This window comes from Manis javanica, chromosome 8 (genome assembly GCF_040802235.1).
Source record: "Manis javanica isolate MJ-LG chromosome 8, MJ_LKY, whole genome shotgun sequence".
Classification (NCBI taxonomy): Eukaryota; Metazoa; Chordata; class Mammalia; order Pholidota; family Manidae; genus Manis; species Manis javanica.
This window is the reverse complement of record NC_133163.1, coordinates 120,395,948-120,423,590: the sequence shown is the minus strand read 5'-3', so window position 1 is coordinate 120,423,590 and position 27,643 is coordinate 120,395,948. Positions and strand designations below refer to the sequence as shown.

At 40.4% G+C, this 27,643-nt stretch overlaps 1 protein-coding gene, 1 long non-coding RNA gene and 1 pseudogene across 6 annotated transcripts in view; 2 read left to right on the top strand and 1 right to left on the bottom strand.

The window, feature by feature from the left end:
• The window catches only part of LOC140843202 (uncharacterized), a 47,874-nt gene extending 23,344 nt beyond the window's left edge, over nucleotides 1-24,530 (top strand). The window contains exons 3-6 of one of the 4 annotated variants that reach the window (XR_012120781.1): nucleotides 583-700; nucleotides 4,965-5,107; nucleotides 10,647-10,842; nucleotides 11,549-11,753. This is a non-coding gene — a long non-coding RNA (uncharacterized lncRNA). Of the gene's footprint in view, nucleotides 1-582; nucleotides 701-4,964; nucleotides 5,108-10,646; nucleotides 10,843-11,548; nucleotides 11,754-24,303 lie in introns of those variants that run through there. The other 3 variants (XR_012120782.1, XR_012120783.1, XR_012120784.1) reach the window with 3 other exon arrangements.
• On the bottom strand, nucleotides 4,752-27,640 carry TMEM202 (transmembrane protein 202). 2 transcript variants are annotated; one of them, XM_017661400.3, is made up of 5 exons: nucleotides 27,510-27,640; nucleotides 12,441-12,696; nucleotides 6,013-6,162; nucleotides 5,559-5,690; nucleotides 4,752-5,084 (listed from the first exon to the last, which is right to left on the bottom strand). In XM_017661400.3, exons 2-5 carry the CDS (start codon nucleotides 12,658-12,660, stop codon nucleotides 4,891-4,893), a joined length of 696 nt encoding a protein of 231 aa, XP_017516889.3. In that variant the 5' UTR covers nucleotides 12,661-12,696; nucleotides 27,510-27,640; the 3' UTR covers nucleotides 4,752-4,890. The 2 variants fall into 2 exon arrangements, with proteins under 2 accessions (XP_017516889.3, XP_073068246.1); XM_073212145.1 differs by lacking the exon at nucleotides 27,510-27,640 and adding an exon at nucleotides 12,927-13,114.
• Nucleotides 15,418-16,423, top strand: LOC118969333 (NADH dehydrogenase (ubiquinone) complex I, assembly factor 6-like; annotated as a pseudogene).
• Nucleotides 27,641-27,643: the final 3 nt, after the last annotated feature.

The following is a 27,643-nucleotide window of genomic DNA, read 5'->3' as shown; positions in this document are numbered from 1 at the left end:
GCCTTTAACTCAGTAGTGACGGTAATATTTGAGCAGATATTTATTTTATTGAAGTCCCTGTAGGACCTTCTATTTCTGATCCTTTCATCAATATCCTTTGGCTTCCGAAGGATTTGTTGCTGGTTCAAGAATAAGCTTGCTATTTGATTGCTGATGGCATTCACTCTATCTTGGTGTCAGCTTTTGACTGATTACATTTATAACAGAGCCAACTGTAATTATTTCTTTGTATACTTGAACCCTTGCCTTGCCTTTTGGGATCACCAATAGTTTTATAGCTTTAGTACAAATGCACTAATTATAATTAATTTAACAAATATTTATGAAGCATCCATGCATACAGAGCACCGTTCTCGTCACTGAGCATACAGCAGTGAAAAAAACGACAAAATCCCTGCTGTGCTGAAGTTTACATTCTAGAAGGATATATCAGATCAGCTATTAATATAATGATGCTGCACAATAAACACTCTCAATGTTCTCAATGGCTTACAAGAGCAAATATTTTTCTCACTCATAGGTCTGTAGATCAGATTAATTTGCCTCATCATGACTCAGTTTACCTATGTTTGGCTCAGCTAGGCTGGACTCCAGGCTCCAGGTCAAGTTTAGGCCTGCTTCACATGTCTTCACTATTCTGGGACAAATTGCCTGCCTGAGACACATTCTTCCCATGGTGGGTGACAGACACACAAGAGAGGTGAGTAGAAATACACAATGCCTTTTAAGTCCTCAACTCAGAATTGTCGTGGTCACCTCTGCTTACATTCCATTAGCCAAAGCATGCCACATGCTATGCCCAGTGGAGCAGAGAAATATATCCCACCAGCGATAGTGTGAGGCTTTGCAGAGTCACATGGTGAGAGCATGGATGTATAATTCTAACATGGAGGGGTGAGTAAATAAAGAGTTGAAAACCATGATCCAATTTACAATAAGGAAGGGTGTGTATTTTTATTTACAGGATGTAGTTTTCTGTTTTTTCCCTATTTAACCAGTTTAACCGGCCCTGCTAGTTGAACAGTCCAGTTTCCTCGTTCATTTGTTTCAACGCTACCACTGTAATACATCAAATTGCCACATCTGTATGTACCTACGAGTTCTGTTCCATTTGTTTCTTTAAACCTGTGCCAGTACCACACTGTCTCGATTACAATAGCTTGATAAGTCATCTCCATGTCAGGTAGGGTAAATCTCTCCATCATCTTATTTTTCAGAGTGACTCTTTTTTGACCCTTTGCTGCAAAAAATAATTAACTCTCCTGTATTTTAGCATCTACTTGTCATTCTCCACAAAAAAAGTTCTGTCAGATTTTGTGTTACATTGAACACACAGATTAATTTGGATATTTAATATCTTTTTGGTTCAAAATATTAAGTAGACACTTATATGATTACAAGGAAAAATTGGAAAAATTTAAAACCATCATGGAAGATTTTAACACAGAGAAGCATAACACAAGGAATAGTAAGGAAACAAATTTAAAACAACAAAATGTGCTTAACATATATATAAAAATATATACATTTTATTATGCCCTCCTTTTCATTACTATATTATTTTTAAATGTTTTTTCTTTTTTCTCTTAATTAAATTTGCTTGTAATTTGTCTTTTATTTGATGTTTTTTCCCCAAAGAACTAGATTTTAGGTTATTGTTTGAACCTAAAGACTTCTTCATATTTTACTAATGTTTACTTTAAATTTTCTCTTTCTTCTCCTTTTGGTTTCTCTAGTTGTTTTTTTTTCAGGTTCATGAGTGTAAATTATAATCATTTATTTTAAACTATTTTCTGCTTTTTGTTTTGTTTTAAATAAATGCACCTATAGGTTTTGATTGTAGTAATTCTTTACTGTTGTTTAGTTCTAAATATTTTGTCATTTCCACTGTGATGTCCTTTTTATCCATGATTTTTTAGGGAACATTTTTTAGCTCTTAAAAATATAGAGAATTTTAAAAACTCACTCTCTTTTTATTGAATTCTAATTTAATGTATTGTGGTTAGGAAACACACTTATTGATAGCTTTTGAAATTTACTGAAACTTTCTTTCAGACTTAGTATTTGGTCAATTTTTACAAACATTCCAGATATATCTGTAAGTAAAATATTTTCTATTTGTTGAGTATATGATCTACATTTTTCCTGATGAATTTTTTATTTCATGACTATATTTTTCATTTCCATGATTCCTAATTGGTTCTTTTTCATTTCAACCTATTCTTACTTTATTTCTATGATTCTGTCATATATTGCTTTGAGTATCCTAAAAATACTCATTTTTATCATAATATATCCTAAATTAATCTGAAATAAATTCATATTCTAAACATTTCTTCCCATGTTTGGAATTCCTATTTGCAGTCACATAGGAATTCCTATTTACAGGCACAAAACAATTTTTGTTGCTTTTTCTCCCTCAGTACTCATTCCATCCACTAGTTTTGGGGTTCTCTTACTTTGGCCAAAGGCCCCAGTCCACAATCAACTCTCATAACATGGTATTTCAGATTTTGTACTTTGTTTTGCTCTCAGGGAATCTTGCAAACCCAGTTGATGAGCCAGTGGGTGGTTTGGTTAAGCAAGGTTGTATTTTTGTTCTTTTACCTCTTTGGGTATGTAGTTCCAAATAAGATACAGCCCCAGTCAGTACTTGGCAGTTTTTGTTCAGCTTCCTTTTACAAGTGCCTAGTTTGAGCTCAGACTGTGAACCTGGCTCTAGTCTGTGTTTTGAGAAGCACTTTTAGTCTTTTTCACTCCACAGGGGCTATCTTCCTGTTCACCTCTGCTTATTTTCAGACTTAAAGCCCATTGAGTCTATGACTTAACTCAAATCAAAGCCTTGTGATGTTGTTATTTTTCTGGTCTCTGGAAATGCTTGTCTTGTTTTGACCTGTCTCTCTCTCTCTCTCTCTCTCTCTCTCTTTCATCTATCATGCAGTATATTTGGAGAAGAGGGGATGTGTCAAGTTTACTAAGCTATCTTATTGGAAATTCATTTAATCTTTTAAAAAAATTCTCTACATGCAAAGGAAGAAAGGAGAAAATGGAGAGAAAATTCAGTTTCTAAAGGAGCAATGGAAGGTTCCCTCTGCTTATAAGATCAGCCTCCGCTAGTGAAGTAGAAAATTTAGCTAAAATTACTGTCTGTTCTCCCCTAATAGCCAGGGCACTTATTGCAGCCTTCTTAGTGTCTAACACCTTCCACTCTCATCAGACCTGCTTCCTTCTCCTCACCCCACTTAAAACTTCCCTTCCCTGAAGAGTCATTAGTACTTAGCTCAATTTAGTCATATAGTTAAAGTATTCAGGCTGAATTATAAATAAAGCGTATGAAACTAGTGAGTCCTTAATTAGTCAACGTGTGGGGTATTCTCAGTGTGTGAATGGTGACGATGATAGGGAGTTTTGTCTTGACTACATGCCTATTCTTACAACCAGACAAAGACTCAGGAATAGCTTGAAAAGCCTCTGAAATGGGGCCACTTGAAGTAAGGAAGAACCAGTCATTCTGTCATAACTAACTAAGATCACCTGATAGAAAGAGACACTGACATGGAGAAGAGGTTTTCTAAGGCAGGGTCAAAGCTGGGCACATGTATATATTATGTGTGTTTGTCCACTTGTCTCTGTGTGTGGGTGCACACATGCATATGGCAGAAATATTAACCTAATGGGCTACCAGTTTCCATCTGGAAATGCATAGGAGCTACTGGTCAGAGACCACGTTTATAAGAAACTACAGAAGTGCTCCATGTCTGTAATAGTTGTTTTCTACAAAGGATTACTAGTGAATCTCTAAATTAAACACAAAGGACCGAAGGGCTTATCTTTAACAGCAGGAAGGGATGAAGCTGGACACTATAGTCCATTCCATTACAGGCTTGGGGAGGAGAAGAATGGACCTCAGCTAATAGACTAGTAGTGGCAGCTACTAAAGGAATAAAGGACAAAATGAATATCAGCTACTTTTGGCATGGAATCTGGCCTGGATTTAAAAGGGATTTTTATTCATCAGAAGATCTATGAGATTGCCTGGAGCCCCCATCCCCTACTTAGTCTTACAGGGTAAGTTAAAAATCTTTTAACTTGGTCCACATGTATACATTTAGGTGGGAAAAAAAGCCTGTTATCCCCACTTGGCTCAGTAAATTGTAACTGATACGTAAGGAAGCAAGAGTCACAGGCCTGTCGAGAATCTGGTGGAGTCTTTTGCCCTCTTTACAGAAAAGTGCATGTACAAGTTTTGTATAGAATTTCAGACAGTTTTTAAATACCTGGTTAAGGTCTCTCCCAGACTAGGGAGAAGCAATGGGCTCACATAATAGACTCTAAGGGTTTCAAATTACCAATCCTCATAGGAAGTTGTACCTCATAGATTCCCCAGAACACCCCCAGCCCCTATCAGTTTGTTTGGGTGGTAGTTATTATCTCCACTGGTGTGCATTCCATTTCTGATAATGGTCTCCAGTCAGATTCCACAAATTGTCCAAGTGCCCTCTATCTTGAGTGTGCCCCAAATCACACATAATAAAGAAAAATTCAAAACACAATTAAGTGACATTTTTCTTACGGACCATTCTGATCCACAAGATCCCTGATGCCCAAAGAGATCTCTGATCCACACACTGCATCTATATGGCCCTAAATACTAATGTTTTCTTTTAGAAATTTTTTATTATTAAGTGAGTTTCTTTACTTTCTTTATGACTGTCATATATATTTTGGACCAAATGCACACAAAGGACATTTCAACAGCTTTAATGCTCTCTCCTTCAGTAATATGAACATGATGTTAGAAGGGTTTCCTAGAACCCGCACAATATTCTCAACTCAGTTAGCTCCTCCACCATTTTTAAGACAGACAATAGTTGGCATTTCCTATCCCCATCATAATTCTGCATTTGGTAGGTTTTTCTCTTCCATGTTAGGAGACTGTCTCAGACTTTGACCCTCATCTTCAGCAGGCAATGCTGTAGGAACTGGGCCAATCCCCAGCCTTGACTTCTCTGTGGGAATCACAGTGGCATTTTGATCAAGGGGAGGAGATCTGGAAGTTATGTAGTTGAGGAAGGAGATGATCCCTAGGAGAAGAGAAGAATTTAAGGTGAGCTCTAATAGACAGATGGTCTTTTGGCTTTTAAAAGTCTTATGCATCCTTTAAAAATGCAGTTCAAAGGCTTCTTCTCAGTGAACCCAACCCACCTCTCCCACAGCAGAGTTACTTTGCTCTCCTTTGCTCCCATTGCATTATAATATTTCTCACATGGTTTGGACAAAGTTTGAACCTCCTGGATTCAAATTGTAGTTCCACCGCTTTCCGTGTGGTCTTAGGCAAGACACAAGGTGTCCATGCCTCAGTTAGTGGTGGGACAGGTTAATAATTCTAGGTTTTTAGACTCCAAAATCCATGCTTTCTTCACCATACCACACTGCCTTTCAACAGATAAATGTTCTGCATAGGAGAAGTTAGTGCTTCTATTTCTCTTAGATTTCACCTCCCTTTTAAGAAGTGATTCCCCCCCATCCTTTTAGCATAAGGTAAGGGACTGACTCACCAGCAAATACGTATAAGAAGACACCCCACCAGTTAAGATGATAGGTCCACAGGAGATCTGAATCCATGGTATCCCTCGTATGCCCGCGAATTTGTGCCAGAAATAGGACGAGGCAGAAGAGCAAGCAGATGGCTAGGACCGGAAGAAAAGATGTCAGAGACCGTCAGTGTCTTCAGTCTGCCCTAACTGCTACCCCTTACTCTTCTTCTGCTTCCAAATGCCAAAAGATCAAAATTTGGGGGTTCATCAAGATAGACAAGAGAAAGACACTGCCTCTCCCCGGGCATAAGTCAGCCAAAGTATGTTTTATACAGTAAGATAGGGCAGGTATCTGGCAACTCGATATGATACTGAGGACTAGGAGAGACACCAGAAAAAGAGGGTGGAAGGCCTTCAGAGACACTTGGCTCCCTCAGCAGTCGGACCCGGTCCCCCCGGCAGGCTGGTCCTGTACCTGAGCTGAAGCTGAGCATGGAGACCTTCAGATCCAAGTGAGCAGTCGCGCTTCCTCTTCCAGGGAGGCAAGAGCCAAAGAGCCAGGCAAGGGCGATGAGTACGGTGAGGACAGAGAGGAGGAAGGAGGCCCTGGAATACTGGAGGTAATCTGCCAAGGAGAAGGAGAAAGGAGAGGTTGGTCGGCCCAGGGGGGAATCCCTCTTAAGAAAACCAGAATTCATAGAGACTTGGAGAAGGGAGTGAGGACCGTGGAGAATGAAGCTGAACTGCGTCTTTGTCCCTCTATACCACGTGGCATCCAGGACACAAATGAAGGTCTTCTTTCCAGCTCTTTATTGATAACTTGGCATTTCTTTACTATGAAGGCATAGCCTTCATGGTGAAACTAAAGATAATATACAAATGATTCTCAGTGCATTAACACATTAACTCAGATGTGAACTAGCTTGTAAGAGGTGTGACTCATTACAACACAGATTAAAACTTTTGTTTCTAATTCTAATTCTAGAAGTAATACATGTTCAATATAAGCACTGGAAGCACCACAAAAGTACCAAAAAGCAGGAAGAAAATCAGCCACAATCCCACTCCTGAGTTAACCATTGGCAACCACTGTTAACATTTTAGTTGTTTCTTTGCACTATTTTTCTATCCACTGCACATTGCATATATGATACTGAATATTGTGATTGTTTTCTTAAGATTATATGGTAAGATTTTTCCCAGATAGCCTGTTGTAAACATCATTTTTAATGGCTCCAAAACAATCTAGCATATTAACATACCTTGCGTAATGACTGAACCATTGTTGGACTTCGAATTTGTTTCTAATTTTTTTTTCTTTCAAATATACCTGGCATGTAGAGGCCTTGTCAGCTTGTGTCTACATAATGAAGTCACATTTACTTTAACTCCTATCTTATAATGATTTCAAGCCCTGATTTACTGGATTACAAGGATTTAACACCCCAAAAATATCCCTTTTTTTTCCTCGAGAATCCCTCAAGGTCCCCCTCATGTTTGTTCAAGGAGAGGACTGCTGAAGTTCCTCTGCTCCAGAGCTCTTCTGCAGGTGCCTCACACCCCTTCTTCCCTCATCTCCTGGTCCTAGATCTCTGCTCCTCCGACTCTGCCACTGCAGACTGGATGTTTGTAGGAGATAAGAAGGAATGTGCTAAACCTTACCGTTTGCTACCACATCCCTAATATGGAACAAATCCTTCCCTTGACTTCCCCGGTAATGTTTTAAGAAATAGAGGATAACTTACAACTGCAAGTTGATATAGCTTTTCAGAGATATCAAGACCCAGCAATATCTTTAATACCCTTTATTGGGTGCCTCCTTGTCTAGCTTCTTTCCTGTCTCAGTGTAGCAGGGGCCAGCTCATCTCTGCCAATGAAAGTTCTCTAAGCACTTCTACGCCTAAGAACCCAAGTCCAGAGGCCAAGTAACCCAAAGAGAAGGAATTATCTTCTTATCCCAGTCCAAGTTTTATTTTGTTCTCTAGAAATTACCACTTGCTAACATAATCAAAATTAGTAATTTCTAGGAAGAGAAACTACACCCTTACCCACAGAAGGAGGTTACTCTGTGACTTTAACAAGTTAGCCATATTTATCATATTTAAACATGATAACCCAAGAGTAGCACATTTTCTGAAAACTGGGTCATTCCGAATTGGCAGTATATGTAGCCAGTCAGAGCCATGAGCCCGGACTGAGCTCCGCGAAGCCCAGGGTGACAGGCATCTTTTACGGCATTAGCTCACAATCCCCCTCAGGCCCTGTATATACAGACCTTTGCCTGTAGCTGCCTGACTGCGGCTAATTGGATCTAGGAAGGCAATCTGACCCATGTTGGACCAATTTGATTCTTCTGCTTAAAAATTTGGATTTGGGACTAATGATACTAATTTCCTCTTTTGCTTGCTTAAACCAAGAAGATATAAGCTAAACTAGGATATCCCTTTTTGGGCATGTAACACACTAATAAACAGGAAAACTGAGCTACAGAGATAAACCAAAGCATGAACAACGATCAGTGACGAAGCCACGCCAGAGACCCTGAGGGACTGGCTGGCTTGATTTTCGTCATCTGAGGTCCCAGTGCCATCTGGAATCCTCTAAGGTCCAACAAACCTCCTGCCTTTGGGAGTCCATGAAATTCTTAGGAATCTTTATAAATAAGTTCACTCTTCACCTTATGCTAGTTCAAATGGTTTCTGATAACACAAAAGCACACTAGGGTATCAGTCCGACTCCTGTCTAGAATATGTTACAGTCCACTCTCTCTTCTACCATGAGGGGAAAACTGTGATTCCATGTTCTTCTTACAACCTTCTGTACCTTAGCCCCTCATTTCCTAAAACTAATAAACAAGATCTCTCACAACTTCAAAGGAGCAACTTGCAAAGGAAAGATTTGCAGTATAGAATTATGTTCCTTTGGACTTGGTTTCTATTTGTTTTTTCTCTTTTCAATGTATCTGACATTTACAGGCCTTGTCAGCCTGTGACTACAAAATCAAGTTACATTTACTTTAACTCCTGTACTGTAATTATTTCAAGCTCCTATCTATATCCTCAAAGGAAATCTCGAAGGAACCAAGTCTCGTAGTCATAATGTACACAACGAATTATCTAACCAAACCAAGCACTTTGCTTCAGAATCAAAACAGCTGCATTTGGTTGACTTCATAATTTTTAAATTCATTTAACAGAACAAAGGTCCTAAAACTGACTTCAAGCCTCCATCTCCAGCAATAACAAAACCTACTTCAGCTTTTAATGAGTTTTTACAACTGCTGACCCATCAAAATTTCAAAAATCTTAGAACCTAAGTTACCAAAGGCCCTACTTGTGTCAGTAAGAAGCCTTGATCCAGGGAGCAAGGAGTGCGCAAGACCTAAGGAGCAGCTGTGTGGGTCCCCTGCATCCAAACATTTCTGTTATCCAAGCCTGCTTAATGAAAGGCTTTGATGTGAGCTTAGATTGCAAGAATAGCAAGACAAGCCTCCCAGTTTCCTGAAGGCAATGGAGCTAATGCCATGGGAAGAGGACGTCACCTGCCATTTGGAGAGGAAGAAGTCCAAACCATTTGAAAAACTTGGTGAGATCCTTGCCGTGTTCTCAGGATCACCCCAGCCAGTGATCCAGCACTTCAGAGCACCATCAGGTACGATGTAAAAGCTACCAGCACTGCAAGAAACCAACCCGAAAGCAGTAGTGTTTCCCTGTTCTCAGTAAACTGGGAACATTCACCATTTGGCAGTCCGTGACTGATGGGCAGGATCCCCTTTTACTGTTAGGAAAGTAAAGCTTTGGTTTTGGAAAGTGAGTGAGTTAGGGCTATATGCCACCCCACCCTTACTGTTGTGGTCGGTAGAGAGCCAGACACGAGCAGGGAAGGGGGAGGTGGACTTTGGCTGGTGTTTACATCGGCTGGATGCTTGCTTATATTCTACACATTCTGTGTAAGCTCTTCCTGCGTGATGTGGAGTCAGGCTATAGAAAACAGACTGGCCAAAACTGGCTGGTTCCAACACTGAGGAGAAGTTGACCAAATCTTCACCTCAAAAGGTATCACCATAGTAAAAATTACACCTCTCTGTTATTAGCATAGTAAAAATCCCACCTCCCCAAGCCATGACAGATACAGTAAAAAATCCCTCGCGCCAGCAAAGGAAGGGCGGAGCAGGCCTGAACTCCAGGAAGACCGCACCTGTCCCCCTTTGAAACTTGATCTCATTCCGTGAATATCCATCTCCCTTCATATAAAAAAGGCTTCCTATTGTTCTCTGGCGGAACCCCCCTCTGGGTCTGGCCCCCCCACACCACCCTCTGACGTGCTCTTGCCTTTCTCTGAATTTTAAATTTCCAAACAAACCCTTAATGCTCATCAGCTTTTCTGTGTCTGTTCTTGAATTCTTTCTCCCAACCAGACCAAGGACCCATCTCCAGTAACATTATGAACAAACAGACTGGGTTAACACTAGATGCTCTTCTCCTTCACTGCTGTTAGCACCTGGGAGGAAGCAGTGGGGGTGCCAAGACAACACGAGAAGAAAGTTGTAGAGGAGAGAAGCCAGCCGTAATAAAGCTAAGCACCTGGTACTCAGCTGTTCCAAAGAGATTTGATGGTGGGACACCCTAGGCCCTTCAGCAAAAATCAAAGCCAGGACAGGGAGAAGTGCTCCTCTTAACGATGGGGAGCTAGACTGAGTGGGTAGAGGTGGGGTGTGGATATTGATTTTGAAGATGAAAAAGGTGCTATTGGAGACAAGCTGGGGAATCAGCCCACTTAATGCACAGCCAAATCTAAACCTGCACGCTGCTGCCATTGCGCTCTCTAGGCGCATAAAGCCAGGACAAAACTTCCCCAGATTCAAGGGAAATGTGCAAGGAAGGTAGTTTTGGAATGGAAAGATCCTGGATGGGGACCTAGCACTCCGGAGGAGCTTGTGAAATCTGCTTAGTGTTTAGTACCTGGGCAACCCCGCTGGAGGGCCAGAATAAAGCATCCCACACAGCTTGGTGGTGTTTATTTTGTGGTGGTTCCGAGGCCCCAGATCTCTAGAGCCCAGGGCCTGAACTCTAAGACCCTCCCTTTCTCCCCACCCACTCTGCAAAACAGGTTCAAGTGACTCTCCGTGGCAACACATTTCTTTCCATTAGGGTCTGATCTCCCCTGTGCTGGCGGGGGTACTAACAGAAGGTCTGCTCCGCACCTGAGACCTCGGAGTCAAAGTGAAGTGTCCTCTGCTGCCCACCCCTTCTTCACCCCACTAGCAACAGCTGCAGCAGAAAGGCTCTCAGTTCTTTAAAACCAGGTGAAGTAGGTTCAGGGGCACTATGACCTGAAGCAAGTCCAGGGCAGAAACTTGGAATGGTGTAGAAATAGGGTGGATACCTGACTTATCATGTTGTACTTAAAGGAGTCCCTTAGCTGACTTTCTCTAAACCATTCAAGTTTAGAGAGTGAATTCAAGGCTCCAAGAAATAAACTACTTGCTACTTGAAAAGTGACAAAATTTTAAGATCCTAACTCACTAAGGATTTAATAAATAATCTCAAGTCCTGAATTTTAGCATGGGCACATGGTTACATAAATATAATCGCCAACTGATTTTTATGTCTATATATATTTTTACTCCATTCTTCTAGAAATGGATTAGTGAGTGTGTAAATCTCAATACACATAATCATATTGCTTTGGTTATACCCATTTCCTTGGTCCTCAGTGTGTATGAAGTGTACAGCATTGTACATTATCAGTTAAAAATCTGTTAATGTCATGGTTGAAAAATTCTTATTGTCCATTTGATTTGCCTTTCGTTAACGATTGAGTTTAAAGTAGTTTTTCCTATGTATATTAGACATTTGTAGTTTCTACTTTGTGAATTCTCTGTTTATAAAGAATTTGTTTATTTGGCTTTTTGTCTTTTTCTATAAAATTAATCATTTTTATATATTAATGCCATTAACTTTTTATCTTTCATATTTGTTGCAAACATTTTCTCTGGTTTTTCTTTTTAGTTGCAGATGCAGTTGAATTGTGTGCCTGTCTTTGATATTAGTTTCTTCCCAAGATCTTGCTTTGGGGTCCTGCCCCTTAGGTCCAAATGCCACAGACGGTGGCCAGATGACTAATGTTCTACCTCAAGGCTGAACCTAGGGACGTCCCCCACAGCATCTGGGAGCACGGCTTATGTGAGAAGGAGAAATAAACATCTTAGTTACATGTGTTTTCTTTCACAATGCCTGTTGCTTTGTGTAAACCTATTTCTTGTGGATAGTTGGGAAACCACTTAATGTAGTTATGTCTTTCCTCTCAGTCTTGGTTCTGATTGAAAAACTTCCATATGGTATCTTCTAGATCTAGAAACTTATTTTTAAATATTTTGTGTTGCCTTTACAGATTTACTTAAATTCACCTAAAATTTGACATTAATGATATACTCTAAATAGTCAGCAGCTGTTATACTACATATCTGATACGTATTTAAATTATCTTTGACAGTTAGCAGAAGAACAAGCTGACCTGAAAAGTTAAACCTGATCAATGTTGAGACACTTTGCTTTACCTCCCAGCTTTGATGGATCGCTTCTCTTCTATTTCTGCAAGCCACATTAGAATAAAATCACAGTGCTTCACAGTACAGCTTATAAATGACAATAGAGTTCTTCCCAGAGAGTAAAGAGAGGATCACCTCCTACTTTGAGGCAGGGAACATTTTGGGGTAGGAGGGAGAAAGGGTACACTGAGGACACCGAAGGAAGGGATGGCTACATTCACAGTCTGGCTGAGAGCCATCCTGGACTGGGAGCGGTGAAGACCAAAAGATCTTGGAGGAAGAAAGGTAAAAGGCCAGTGCAACAGAAAGCTCTGGAACAGGGGGCCTGTGGCATTTAATTTAGTGGCACTCACATGGTGGCTTGGGTGCATGGCTCCAGCACAGCTCGTGGTTGCATGAAGTCCAGAGTCCCGCATGAAGCTCAAGGCCATTCTTGATCACCAGGAACTGCACCCAGCTCAGTGGGGACACGCAGATTAGCACCAGGAGGCTAAAACCACATAGGCTGCCACAGAACATTCGGAGGTAGGCGCGTGTCTGATCCACGTGCTCCTGCTGCCTCTGGGATGGCATCGAGGCAGTCGGATGTTTGTTGGTAGGGAGGGCAGGCTACAAGGATGGGGGAAACATTGCCTACTCGAAAAGGCAACCCTTGATCCCCAGGATCTCCTACTCTTCTCTGCCTCAAGTATCCCCATGTCGGTTTAAGTTGTAGATCGTTTTCCCTACCCCTTCTATAAAAAACAAGTTTTCAGGGTGATGTTTATCTTTAGGACACTGTCTACCCCCGCCTACAGCCTTCTTCCTCCCCTCTGACCTATAATTAGGTTCCTCCTCACCCTTTGATATTTTCGGTTCCCCTTAATTTTGGGAACCTCAGGAAGGTCAAGACCAATTGTCCCCTCCTCTCCGCCTTGGCAATCTGTTCCCCTTCTAACTGCCATGGAATTGGTCTCAGTAACTGACATGCTGACAGAATCAAAAGGGGCCAGAACTCATAGCACAGATCCCATCTCTGTTTCCTATTCCAGACCTGGGCAGAATGAAGTCATCACCTTTTCGGCTCATATATGTATGATGCTCCCACCCTCTCTTCTCTGACTCCTCCCAGCTCCTTTATTAAGTAAGTGCACAAATATTTTGTCAGCGTTGCTGTGTCAGGCTTTGTGTTAGTTAAGTCCTGTGATACAGAGAAGAGTAAGACACAATTCTGTAAGAGCAAAAGAAAAAGTTAACTCAGATGTCCCCAGAACTCAGTAACTGTAGTTATAGTTTATGATTCGCAGTTGCCCAGAATTCATGCTTTTGCCCCGACTCCAAGTGGAAGGGCGCAGGTGCATCTCAATAGGTTCATGAACCGGTCTGTCCACCACTGTTCTCCGCGCAGCATTCGCCCTTCTTTCCTTTCTTGCTCTTGTTTCCTCTCTTTACTGCCCTCTGCTCACGAAGCCATTGCACTGCCCCTGCTGATGAGGCCCGCAGTGAAAACGCCAGTATCCCCAGCCCAATGGGCTACCAGCCAGTGTGCTGAAAGCTACCACTCAAGATACTACATCCGGGTTTGGTGTTATGTGGAAGCGAGGAGAACAGCCTTTCCCTGGTCCCACAGCTTGTGCCCACAATATCTTAACATCTTTTTTTCAAACAACACTCTCAGTGATGGTCCTAAATCCTCTCCCCATAAAGACTCAAAATCAATCCAAGATGGTGAACAGATGCCACCCTTTTCCACAGCAAGAACACTGATTCATATACATTCCCAGCTGGATTACCAGCTCTTAATTTCCACAAACAGAAAAGCTCTGATTCCTAGATTTGGGCTGAATCAGATGCCCTATCACACTTTTCTCCTCACCCACCCACTTGTCAGATGGTAGGAACTATTGGCAGTAGCTAGTTTATGTCCTTGCTTTAGCACATGGTCCTCCTGCTGCAAAAGTGTTATTTGACTCTCCCTCTCCCAGTATGTAGCCTAGTGTCTGGAAAGAATGTTCATGTTGAATGAATGAGTGGGCAATACAGCTTTGTCAAAAGGACAAAGGTTGATATAGAGGACTGAATGATTAACAATGTCAGAAAATTAGGGGAAGTTTACTGGAAGGTGTGATGTCTTAGCTGGGTTTTAAAGGAATTTGCCAGGTAATCAAGGTGGAAGGGTATTTGAGGCAAAGAGAATAGTATGTCTGAAGACAGGAAGCCATGAAAGCATTAAGTTGTCAGGGCAGCGTAGTATGGTTCTTCTAGGCACAAAATCTAAGATAAATGTTGAAGGTTGCAGATAAAAGTAAGGGCTAGATCACAGTCTTTTATACTACATTATGCAATTATATTGTGAGCTTTGGATTGCTACAATACTCTAGCTCTACTGGGAACACTTTTGCATCTACAGAAAATTGGTTTGTACAGAATGAATGTTAGCTATACATGCATGGCTAGAAAGCTAGATGCAGTCTGCCTTCTGCATTTCAGTCCTGGTTCTAGCACTTACTCAGTTCCAACACTTAATGCCTAGGTTCCTTTCGGAAATTTTCTTAACCTCACTGAACCTCAGTGTAATCATTCCAACCTCACAGAATTTTTGTGAAGATTAGCTGAGATAATACACATTAAGCTCTTGGCACAGGGTCTTAATAAGTGCTCAGCAAATGCTATCCGTTATTATTTTTAAACTGTCTTTCCAAGTTTGCTTGAGCATGGCCTTACCACAGGCCACCCTGAGACAGATGAAATACTCATGTTAAGATGTGTCCACCCCCCCTCCCCACTTCATTACTACCACTGAACAAAGAGATGATATTAGTGTAGTGTGGAGTGACAGATCATTCTGTGAACAGTGTCCAATTTGGTAAATGATGCAACTGTCTACTTATTAAAGAAATAGGTCAGACACCACTCAAGCCTACTTAAAGGCCAATTACATTCTACCAAAAGGTAGGGTATTCTGGCCAGTTGGGAAGTTGCTAGGGCCTGGATGTGTGTAGTGAAACAAGCAATTTATTCATATTTGGTGACTGTGTATTTTGCCATTCATCTACTTTAAAAAGGAATATGGGGTCATCAGCCTGTGCTGTGGTGGGCCACCCCAGAGCCAGTGGGCAAATATGGTAGTTCCCTGAGCCTGCACGGTCCAGGTGGAGCACAGCTGAGGCTGGAGGGTTGACTGCCTCAGGCACTGATGTGACACTATGTGGAACTGCCCTGGAAATGAGATTATGAAGGCTATTTATCCCCCCTGCAGAATCCCAGAGCTTCACTTTTGCACTGAGGCCCTTCAGTGGGGAACTGGCCAGGCTGGTGAAGGACTCTCTCTCTGAGAAAACAACTGGACTGATGTGAATGCAGTTTTGGAAAAAAATGTGGATGAAATATACTGTGACAGTACACCACATCAGCCTGTGGCTGTGCCCAGCAGAGGCAGGCCCCATTGGGCCCCAGACTGACTTCACAGAGCCCCAGGAAGGATAGAAAGCCAGGGGACTGAGAAAAAAAGTGGATGGGAAGCAGCTTTGAAAAACATCAATTGAATAAAAGATGGGCTTATGAAAATCATTGATGAGGGAGAAAAAAATTTGGATGACTAAACATATAATATCCCGAACTGGAAAATTATGCAGAAACACACAGAACTCTCCTCTTTATTTAACACTAGAAATATTGAGTATAAAGGATCTTCAAGCAGATCGTGCCATTAGCCACACTTGGAAAACACAGGGCATTGTCACATGCTTGAGAGCAATGCCTTATCATGGTAGCGGAAGAAAGGTGTGCCTTCCCTTGGATATTTGTATATTTAGCAAATACAACACACAGTGTTTCACAAGAGGATTTTCTTTGGAATAACCAAGACAAAAATATGAAAGACATAATATATGTCATTGTTAGTCAGGCACACTTACAATAAAAGCATGCTAGGTCCCTCTATAAAAGTGTTTTTGTGGAAACCTTTCCTGTATTTCTTCAAGTTGCTCTGGAGGACTATTTAACAAAAATTCAAGTGGATTTTTATATATTCCAACTATCTTTACTGTAGAAGAATATATTACTTCCATTATTTTTGTTCAGTCATGGGAAAAAAGATCTTAAAATAATTTGATGGCACTGAAAAAAAAAGCAATTTGGTTAAAAGAAAACAGAGAGCAACATCTTTGTGACCTTGAAGTAGGCCAAGATTTTTTTTAAAAACAATACTTCTGTTCACTAGAAGACACCATTGAGAGAGTAAAAAGGCAATCTAAGGAATTAGATATACATATGGAAATATGTATATCCAACATGGGACTTCTAACAAGAATATATAAAGAACTCTTAGAAATCAATAGGAAAGAGAGAAAATAAAAAAATGAGCAAAGTCCTTGATTAGCACTTTGCAAGATAATCAAAATGGCCAATAAACATAAAAAGGTGCTCAAACTCATTAGTCATCAGGGAAATGCAAACTAAAACCATTACGCAGTATCACTACATGCCTACCCGAATGGCTCAAATGAAAAAATGTTGGCAAGTATGTGGAGCAACTGGAACTCTCACACACCTCTGTCAGAGTGTAAATTGATATAAGCATTTTGAAAAACTTCCTGGCACTATCCGCTAGAGCTCAATGAACACATGCTCTTCTCACTCTGAGTATGTATGCAATGGGAAAACGTCCCCATGTCCACCAAAAGACATATGTTACAGTGCTCACAGCAGCACTTTTTATAATAGCCTCAGATGGAAAACAACCCGATTGCTCATCAACAGAAGAATGGAAAACTGTGGTACATTCATACAATAAAATACTGTGCAGCAATATGAATAATGCACAAGCACACAAGCAATATGGGTACATCTTGTAAACATAATGCTGAGCTAAAGAAGCCAGACACAAAAGAGTACATATATATGATTACATTCATATGACATACAAAACAGAAAAAAATAGTCTGTGTTGTCAGAAGTCAGAAATACCCTTAGGAGGAAGATAACTAGGGACTAAGAGGACATGCAAAGGACTTTGGGGGTGATGGCAATGTTCTATTTCTTCATCTGGATACTGATTACCAGAGTTCTATATGTATATTATACTTGAATTAAACAGTTAAAGAATAATTTGAATATATATATATATCAAGAATCTTACAAATATATCTTTTGTTTTGGAATTCAAATCTTAATTTCACCTCTTGGAATCTATAAAATCAGTATTATTATTATTATTACAGCATATTTATATAACCTCTTATGAACTAGGAACTCTGCCAGTGCTTCACATATATTAACCTGCTTGCTTTGTGAATCAAATTTTTTCATTTCATTTTCTAATTTGTTATTGCTAACATATAAATAAACTATTTTTTCTATGTATTTATATTTTATCAGGCAACTTGACTGAATTATTTTAATTCCAATAGTTCCTTGGATAATTCTCTTGGATTTTCTAAATAAACATCATATCATCTTCAAATAATGATTATTCTGTCTCTTTCTTTGCAAAATTTGTCCTATTGCGTTGACTGGACCCCATAGAACAATTTTATTAAGGGTACAGAGCCCATCCTAATCTTATTCTTGACTTTCATGGAAACTGACTCTATTGCGTTTTGTTTAGTATGTATATATTTTCATGTTAAAAAAGTTTCATTTTATTTCTCTTTAGTCATCATTTTTCATTTACAATGGCTCTTTCAAATTCCTTAACCTCTGGAATATAGTCTATCTCCTTTAACCTGTTTAATGTAAACATTGCCTTAATACATTTTCTAATGTTTATCTAATTTTGTATTCCTGTATTAAAATATGTTGCACAGAATACATTCTTCTTCTGATTTACTGCTTGGAGTATTTGTTTTTATAGTTGACCCAAGAATTATTTAGAATTTTTTTAATGTATCCATATTTTTAATTTTTATTTTACCAGTTTTAATATATTATGGTAAAAAAACATGTCCTATAAGAATTGTACTTTTTGCTTCTCATCACAAGAAGAAAAACTTTGTAACTGTATGGTGACTGATGTTAACTGGACTATCATGGTGACCATTCTGCAGTGTATACAAATACTCAATCCCAGTATACACCCGAAACTAACATAATGTTATATGTCAATTATACCTCAATAAAATGAAAGAACTGCGCCTTTCAGAACTTAGTAATATTTGTCTTTTTGACAGTTTTTCTAAATGTCCTGTGGATATTTAAAAATAATTTAAAAATAATGCATAAGATACAAAGGTTTGACTGTGTTTGTTTAGGATATAAGATTCTAGGTCTAATACACTTAAATTATTAATGATATTATTCAAGATGTTCCTATCCTTTATTTTTTCTGCACGTGATAAAATATTCTCAGGGAAATGTTATTATTTCTCACTGTGATTATATTTTACTCTTTTATATTTCTTCTGGTTTTTGATTTACACATACATATTTGTTTGTTTCTAGGTGGAAATGGATCATGGTGTCTATCTTCTTTGTGAACTTTATCATCAAAAATATTCACCTTTGTTCCATTTAAATTTTTTGCCTTGGGTTCTGTCAGATGTTAATAAGTGTCTCCTTTGCTTTCTTATTGTTTGCATTCTCCCGATATATCTTTGATGTGCCATTCTTTCACTGTCATCATTTTGGTATCATTTTAGATGTCTCTTTTCATCAACATTTAAACTGTTCTTTGCTCAGTCTGAGAGTCTTTGTTTTAATGGGGGAAGTTAACCTATTTATGTATAGTGTGATAGGTTAGATTGGGTTTATTCCTATCCTCCTATTCTTTGTATACTGTTAATTATTGTTGCTTTCTTCCTGTATTTTGTCAGACTGATTCAATTTTCTTTGGTCCTTTTCTTTTTATATAATGATGTGGAAGTCATGTGTCCTATTTCTGTCTTGCTAGAGCTTACCTATCAGTTTTATTAGCTACATCTTTTTAAAATTAATTTCAACACATCAACAGTAGCGATGAAAAGATAATACTAATGTTGGAAGGAAGTAACAAAATGGGCATTTTCACACACTATTGATGGGAATGTAAATTGTTATCCTATGTTTCCAAGTGTTTATAGCAAAGGAACGGGGAAAGTAGCTCTGATTACATGGCTAAAGCAATAGAGGGCCTCCGGCTATGGTCGATCTCATCCAAGCTACAAAATTGAAGAATGAAATTTCCAAATGAAAAACAAGGCATTAATGGTGAGAAAGGGTGGAAATAGATGCTGGCATGGCAACCAATATCCTCTGCCATGGTCAGGGTAGTACTGTTTATAACTGAGAAAATTTGGAAGCAACCTAAATGTGCGTTAATAGGGAATTAGGTATAAAGTATGGGACATTCACATTATTCCCGCTCTGTGTAATCCTGGGCAAGTTATTTAACCCCTCAATTCTGACTTCCTTATCTATAAGATGGGGATAATATGAGCAACTTTATCAAAGTTATTGTGAGAATTAAATGAATTACCTTATGGAGAGCCCTTATGGTGGTGTCTGGCACACGGTAAGTACACAATAAATGTTAGCTATTATTTTTATTACTATCAGCTCGTAAAGACAGAATGGTGGGTAGGAGGAGGGGAGATTGGAAGAAGGTGGTCAAAAGGCACAAACTTTAGTTACAAGATAAATAAGTGCTAGGGATGTAATGTACAACATGACTATAGTTAACACTACTATATAATATATATGAAGCTAAGAGAGTAGATCCTAAGAGTTCTCATCACAAGGAAAAAAATATGTATATACACACCCAGATCTGTATGAGATAATGGCTGTTAACTGACCTGTTGTGGTGATCACTGCAATGACATGTGTAAGTCAGATCGCTATGCTATACAACCTAAACTTACAGTCAATTATATCTCTTTAAAACTGAGGGAGAACGTGAGAATATTACCTCTTTTACATAATACAAAATACTGTTAACTGAAAAATTCACAGAATAGCGGTTATATCATGTTCTAATCTTTTGTTTGAAATTATGGATGTGTGTATATAGAAAAATGTCAAGCACACAAATGACCACACATACTATGCATATATATACATACAAAGCAATATGTGCTACAGTGCCAATAGTCTTTATCTTTCTGGCTCTTGTGTGGTCCCTTGGCACTGCAAAGGGCTCTAAGGTGTAAAATGAGCCCAGGGAAGGGTGTCGGCAGACATCAAGAGACACTGTTCTGACATTTTCTCTTAAACCCAGGAGATCAGGGGCTTGAGTCATGAACTCAGAAAACAAATTATTCTGGAAAACAAAGTTGTAATTTTCCTGTGTAGTTGAGTTTATGAACTGAGAAGCATACCTTCTACACACCGTATTGTGTTGTTTGAGCTTTTCAAAATAAATATGCATTGTTTTTATAATGAATAAATGACAGCCATTGCCTCCCCACGAATTCCCTTCTAAGTGAATCTATTCCCTCACTAGTACCTGTTCAAGGATGGAGCTTTGACCATCTAAGGATTAACCTGCCACGCCTTACCTATAGGCACAGCTCTTTGGATCAAGAATGACATCTCTTCCTAGCTGGGCCAATCATGTTCTCTGTCTGGAGAATTTGAAATTAGAATACTGTAGGAATAAATTAGGCAGAGCAGGAGAATGAAGCCGATGCAGGAGCAGGGGGTGAGAGATGGGATGGGTCCTAGAGACCAAGGGATCACTTTGATTCCTAAGACCAGAATTCCTAATTCCACCCTATTTGACCCTGGCTGTAATTACTTTATATCTACATGGTTGGGAGATGAAAAACTTCCCATGTTTTAGCTAACTGGGAGTTCTCTTCCTTGCAAGTCAAAGATCTCTGATGAGAATAGCAAATGTTTAACCTTTTGCACCCAGAACATGAAGAATCTTTTTGGTTACTGAAGCATTCTTATATTACATATATCATTCATAGTAATGGGAAGGAGGGCTGTTTCTCTGATCTTTGTCTCCATGGTTAGAGCTCTAATTACTTCAGAATTACATGCATGTCCCCTTGTTGGCTCTGAACAAATCTTTATCCTTCCACTGGCCTCCTACCATTATCTGGCTAATGTGGACTCAGGGATAATGGATTGCAATATTTTCCTAAGCAAACTTTCTTTAGGAAGGTAAATCAGCTACTCCCAAGGGAGAAAAGTATTGGCCAAACACAGTGACTTTAAGATTATTTGCATGGTTGTTTCTTTCTAGTTCAAAAATTAATTGAAAATTGGCCATGCACATTCAAATCCAAGAATCATGTATTTCTAGAATAAGGCAGTGGGCTGAGAACAGGATGTAGGCACAGCGGGCTCCATGACCAAACTGCATTAATCTCAAGGAGACCAAATGACTGCAGGCATTTCCAGAGGCACAGTCCAGTGAGGTGGGGAGAGTCCCGGTCAGGAAGGCCACACACCTGAGGTCTGTTTCTAGCCTTACCACTCCCTGGCTCCATGCACACTGGGTTTAATAATGTCAATGTAAAAGTTTATTGGTGGCCTACTGCATGCAAAACACTGCAGTATGTATAGCAAGTAATGAATTTAGTCATTTTACAAACATTTATTGAACACCCGCTATGTACTTGGTGCTGTGCTAGATGTTGGAAGTATCTCTATGAATAATACCCTAGTCTTGCTCACAAGGAATAGCGCTTCACTTTTCTGGTCCTAAGTTCTCTTATCTCAAATGAGATAAGTGAACTGATAAGATCACATCTAGGTCTGAACTTTTATAATTCTCAAGAATTTCCCCTAGATCTTTGTACTCTTTTTGGCGGGGTTGGGGGGGTGGGAGGAGGGGGAGAGAAGTATTCTGTTGTTGTTTTAGTCCAAGCAGAAGTTGACAATAGGGGGTTAAATCAAGTTTTCAAACATACATTACATACATTACAAATATGATGAGTTTATTGATATAATGCTTCCCCCTAAATCTTTGTTAGGAGTTGTTTCTTTATCTGTGGTATATTACAGATGCTTGAACTTTATTCAGGATAGTATGACTCCAGGAGCAGAATCTTTGAACCATTACATTCTGACCATCTGCTGAATGTGGCTACACCCCTGCCAGGTCCCTAGGAGAGACATGTGGAGGGCACTCCAGGCCAAAGAACACTGTAGCTGGGACCTTGACCCAGATCTCTAATGAATACTCTACACAGGCAAGCATGGCATCACCACCCTGGTGCCAGAGAGACTCCTTCTGCCTAAAGTACGTCCTGCTCCAGGCCCCCTTCTTCCAGACACCTTCTGCCTCCTCTCCCCAGTTGTCTCCCAAGTGGGAGGAAGCCCCAGAGCACTTTCTGTGCCACCTGCATGGGAGACAAATCCTAACAGGGATAATCAATCCCAACATGAAGAAAAGGAGTTAAGATCCAAAAGGTACTCCCAATGGAAATAAGACATTTTAACTGGGCTCTTAACAAGAAAGGGTCCACCTGTAACATCAGTGAAATTGGACACTGTGGAAACCTACAGCACAGTAGTACCCATTAGTGTTTTCTGGAGCCACATGTCAGTAGATGGCCAAAGGACAGGAAAATTGAAGGGATTTGTGTTCTGGGGCTCTTGGAGGCCATGGCCTGGCTATTAGGCAAGGCAGGAAAATAAGATATGGAGGACCCAGGCAGCAGAGTAGGAATAAGTGAAAACAAAGGACTGAGTGAAAAATCTTTTAGGGCCAATTAGATCATTCCAGTGGGCAATAATGTATGATCTGAATGATTTTCTGTAAAGGACTTACATACCCACTTTAAAGTTTCATTGGTGTTTCACCTCCCTTAATGAATTTCAGAACATTTCTGTGGGTTGGGCCAGCATGAGCATTTATGACCATTGAGGTTCTAGGCATAAAGGCCTAAGAGATCAGACAAGATCCAAGATAATCCTAGTGGGGAGCAGACATCAGGATGCCCGGAGCAAGAGGGAGTTTAAGCAAAAGGAACCCCTAGTCAAAGGGCCCTAAATACCATGCAACTGTCTTAATTATATAAACTTGCCCTCTTTTGGTTAAAAAAATCGCAACATTGGAGGCTCCGGACTGTTGATCTAACTCTATATAGGATATAGGATTTCTGATGTTTCTCCCTAGTTTATCTGACTTCAATATACGCTTAAAGTAGGTAAGAGCCTTAATCAAACAGCTCCTGTGGTGAAGGGGAGGCTAACACTATTTTTATTAGTATTTCTCTTCATGCACTATTGGTTCTAGACAGAATTGCTCCTGTCGCTGGTATCACTCAGATTCTTCAGACATCTCTGTCTTTGTTTTTTTGCTATTTCATTCTATTCATTCAAAAATATTCATTAAATGTTTGTGTGCCAGACACTGGCCTAGGACCTGTGGATATTAAAGCGAATGAGTTAGACAGAATCTTCTAGTTTGTAGTCCTCTATGGACTGCTCTTTCCCTCTACATACTGAAATTGTCTTTAAAATTTTAGTACAAACGCTTCCTCATTCATGCTTTCTTTCAACAAATACTTGTTGAACACATGCTGGGTGCAGAGTCTTGGCTCAGGCACTAAGCATACAACTCTGAAAAAGATACCACTCATTCAGCATGTAGTCTGTGGGGGATACAGACAAGTAAAGAAGCTAAAATGAGGGTACCATAAAGAAGCGCCCAAACAGAGGTGATGTCTAAGGGCTTCTCAAAGCTTCTCACATTATAGAACATAAAGGAGAGTGCTCTTGGCTGAAAATGACTGACCAGGATGTCTAGCTGCCCTATGCTCTGGCTGGCTACCCTGAGGATTGAGGGATCACTCTCTCAGCACACTCATACTCCATTGACAACATACTTGTTAGTCTAGTCTAGGCTAAGACCTAAGGATAAGTAGACGGTAAACAGTGAAGAGAGATTCAGGGCCCTGCAGCCATTCATCTAATAAGCCTTTGTTGAGCATCTACTATGTGCTAGACACTGTGTCAGGGGCTAGGGATACAATAGTGAACACAGAATCTGTCCTTAAGGAGCTTTTACACTAGTGGAGAATACAGACAGATGGATAGGAAACTACCACAATATAAGTGCTCTGGTGGAGATAAGCTCAGAGAGTCATGGGATCTCAGCCAGGTTTGAGAAGTCAAAGAAGACTCACGGGATGGTAAAATACAAGTTTAGACCTTCAAGTGGATGATGGGAGTGGGAGTGGGGACTGGGAAAGGCATTCTAGAGGGAAGAGAGTATGGTGGAAGTGAGATAATCATGGTAGATCTTTTTTTGCTATTCCCTAAATCCTTTGCTTAACAAGCCACCTTCTTTCCCACTTCTAGGTTCAGCCCCTGCTCTCCTTCCCTGTCTGGCTAACTCATGCTTTGGGAGGCAGCTCAAAAGTCACCGACTTTATGAAAGACTTCCCCAGACAAAATTAGTCATTCCTCCTCCAGCTTGTACAGGGATGATTCTACTTTGCAAACCACAGTCTGGACACAATTGTCTGACATGAAATTCTTTTTCTGATATGTAAGCCAATTTTATTAGAAGCTATAGATATGAAAATTAAATGAAGAAAACAAATATTATATGCTGCATTATCTGTGTCATTATTTTTGTTATTCACTTACTGTCAGAATTAATGGCAAATTGTATATATACTAATTTAAAGAATTCATATTGTTAAAAAGTTTAATTTAAAATTTTGCTATTATCTCTATGCTAGTCTCTGAATATTTGCTTTGGTTATGATTATTTTTTCACTTTTATAGTTGTTTATTACTTTTCTGATTGTCTAATACACTCGTCAGAGACAGGATAATTGGAATACTAAGTTTGGAATATTCTCTCAACAAAAATCTCTAAGCATATCCATTAGTAATTTTTACAATCTCTTTATTTGGTTCCAGCTCCTTCCTTTTGTCACTTAAGTAAATGACCCCCTCCCTTGGTACAGATCACTTAAAGTGGTGCCTTTGCACATGCTCAGTCCTGAAACTCTACTTTGACCTACTGTTCTCTTTGAACCTACCCAGAACCCTCCCCAAACTATTGGTCCTATGGGACAGCAACCTCATTATGCATTTGGCTCTTCGGACAGTGATTCTGGGATCTTCTCCCTTGGTACCTTGGGTAAAGTCTCTCTTGACTGTTGGAGTACTGTGTGGTCGCAAGCCCAGTCGCACACCCAGCCGGGCAAGTTGTGATGGGAAAGGGCTCCAGAGACTGAAGGAAAGACTGGAGACAGCATACAAGATGCGGGTTTACTGGGACTTAAGCGCAGGGAGTCTAGGAGTGGCGACTGGATGAGTTGCACACTGCTATCCTGGACAGGGAGGGAACTGCTTATATGGGGCGAGGAGACGGAGACTATGTGCTTTGCTAGAAAAGATCATTTTCATGTGACCAGCACCCCAAGGAACAAAACCTTGGTCGAGGAACTGCCTCCCAACAAGATTTTCTATTGCTAAAGTGGGACTGAAGGGGTTTAGAACAGCCCTTGGGACTCTTTCTATGCCACTCAAGGTGGGAATCTCAGGTTGCGAGTCTTTACGAGAATGAAGTCTGCGTACCTAAGCTTATTTTCAACAGCAGTTCTCCTATTTTCATTCCTCAAGCTCCTCACTTCACTGTCAGCAGGAAGTAGCTACGAACAGTTGTCATCGTGTTCCTTGTCATTGAGGAATTATAAAACAAGAGTGGGGACTTGAACCCAGACATATACATATTTCTTTCTGTGGTCTGTGGTTACAATGCTTTCTTATGTGTCTGGCTTGAAGGGTCTCCTGGCAGAATGGTGCAATGAGTATGAACAGCAGGAGGGCCTCATGGACACGTGGGGTACAGTGTGTGGGGACAAGCACTGCCTGCTTGTAACCTTTTGTCCCAGAAACACCACATGCCCACATGGCCCCTCCTTGAAGTGGTATGCTAAGTACATAGTATGTTGATGGCTTGGGGCTAGCTGAGTACAGGCCCACCTTATCGATGGAAACATCTTGTTGGGAGGCAGACCTTCCAGGAAAGCGCATAGTCTCTGTTCCTTCACCCTCAGCACACGTACGACCTCTTGTCTCCTCACCCCATATAAACAGTTCCCTCCTTGTCCACAAAAGTGATGCACAACCTTGCCCAGCTGCTGCTCCTGAACTCCCTGTCGGTGAGTCCCAATAAACCCCCATGTCTCATATACTGTCTGTTCTTTTCTTATTTCTGGAGCCCTTTCCCATCACAACTTGCCCAGCTGGGTGTGCAATTGGCCTTGTGATCACACAAGTGCCCATTCATTAGGGCTAATGAACATTTAGGTTTAAGAAATGTAGAAATTAGTGTAAATATGCAATATTGGAGTTTGAAACTGTGATTGTGAGATCTGATTTCCTGTTTGCTTTGTAATTACATATTTAGTTTTATTGTATTAACTGTAAGTAGTATCTCAGTCCCCCATTTGGTAAAATGTGGAATATACCCTGCCCTTTCTTTGTGAGATCTAATTTCTACTTCCTTTGCTGTAAGCTCCATTCTAGCATAATCACCTAAGAGAAACTTCATGTTGAATCCCTGGAAGTTACAGAAATGAGAGACAGTGTTTCTTTATCTGATTTTCCATTATTAGCCATGTGCATATAACTACTAAATTAGGAACTAAAACCTAAATTATTATGACTTTTAAGGACCCTTTATTTTAAAAAGTTCATTTTCCTGATCTTTATTTATTCTAACACTAAAATGCAGTTTTATGGTTTAAAAAATTCCCGGCTAGCCAAATGTCATATATAGCATTATTTTTATCTCTTTTTGTAGTCAGGGATTCAACTTGCTCTGGTAATACAGTGGTGAACAAGGAAGACAGGGTCCTGGACTCACAGCATCTGCAGAGGTTTCACTGATCAGCCCTCAAGCCTCTCTTGTATTAACCCTTCTGCTTTTGGGCACCCACTATTCCTGGCTCTACACCCTCTTCCTTCCCCACTGCTGTAATTCAAGCTCTCATTATCTTCCACCTCCAATAAAAAAAAGGACCCCCTCATTGGTATCTTATCCATCCAACTATGCAACATGAGTTCTCAAAATGCAAATCTCGGAGGATGATTTTCAATTGCCCACAAAGTAAAGTCCTGACTCCTGGACTTCCTGTGTAAGCCCCTGCAGGACCAGTCCTATCTTGGGTATTCTACATCTTGCACCCTAAATTCAAGCACTGTCGTACTGCATTAAGTACATTCCCCAGTGTGTGATTTTGTCTGGGGGTAGGGCATTTGGGGGCAGTTACTAGCAGATCATCAACTACCAAGGGAAGAGCCCACACACTGGAAGCTAGCAGAAAATGGGAGGCCTTAAGATTGCTCTGAAAATACACATTCTTTCCCCCAGTCATAAGGAGATCACATTTTGTGACCTTTTGATCTCCCTCTCTAGCGGAGCCACTTTGGCTGCTTAATTTCGGCCCCTTTCCATCTCACAGCGTTTCATATCACAACGACCTGTGGTTTTAACCCTCTGCTTCTCTGCTTCTTAAATTCCCCGGGCCTGGGGCGTCCCTGACCTCTGAGCAGGCCTGGCGAACTCAGTCCTCATTCGAGAGTCGGCCCGGAAGTCGGCGGTCCGGGCCACCTCCTTTCCCGCGGGCCCCGCCGCCTCCCCTGCGGGCGCCCCTGCAGTGCGTGCGCGTTGGCTCTG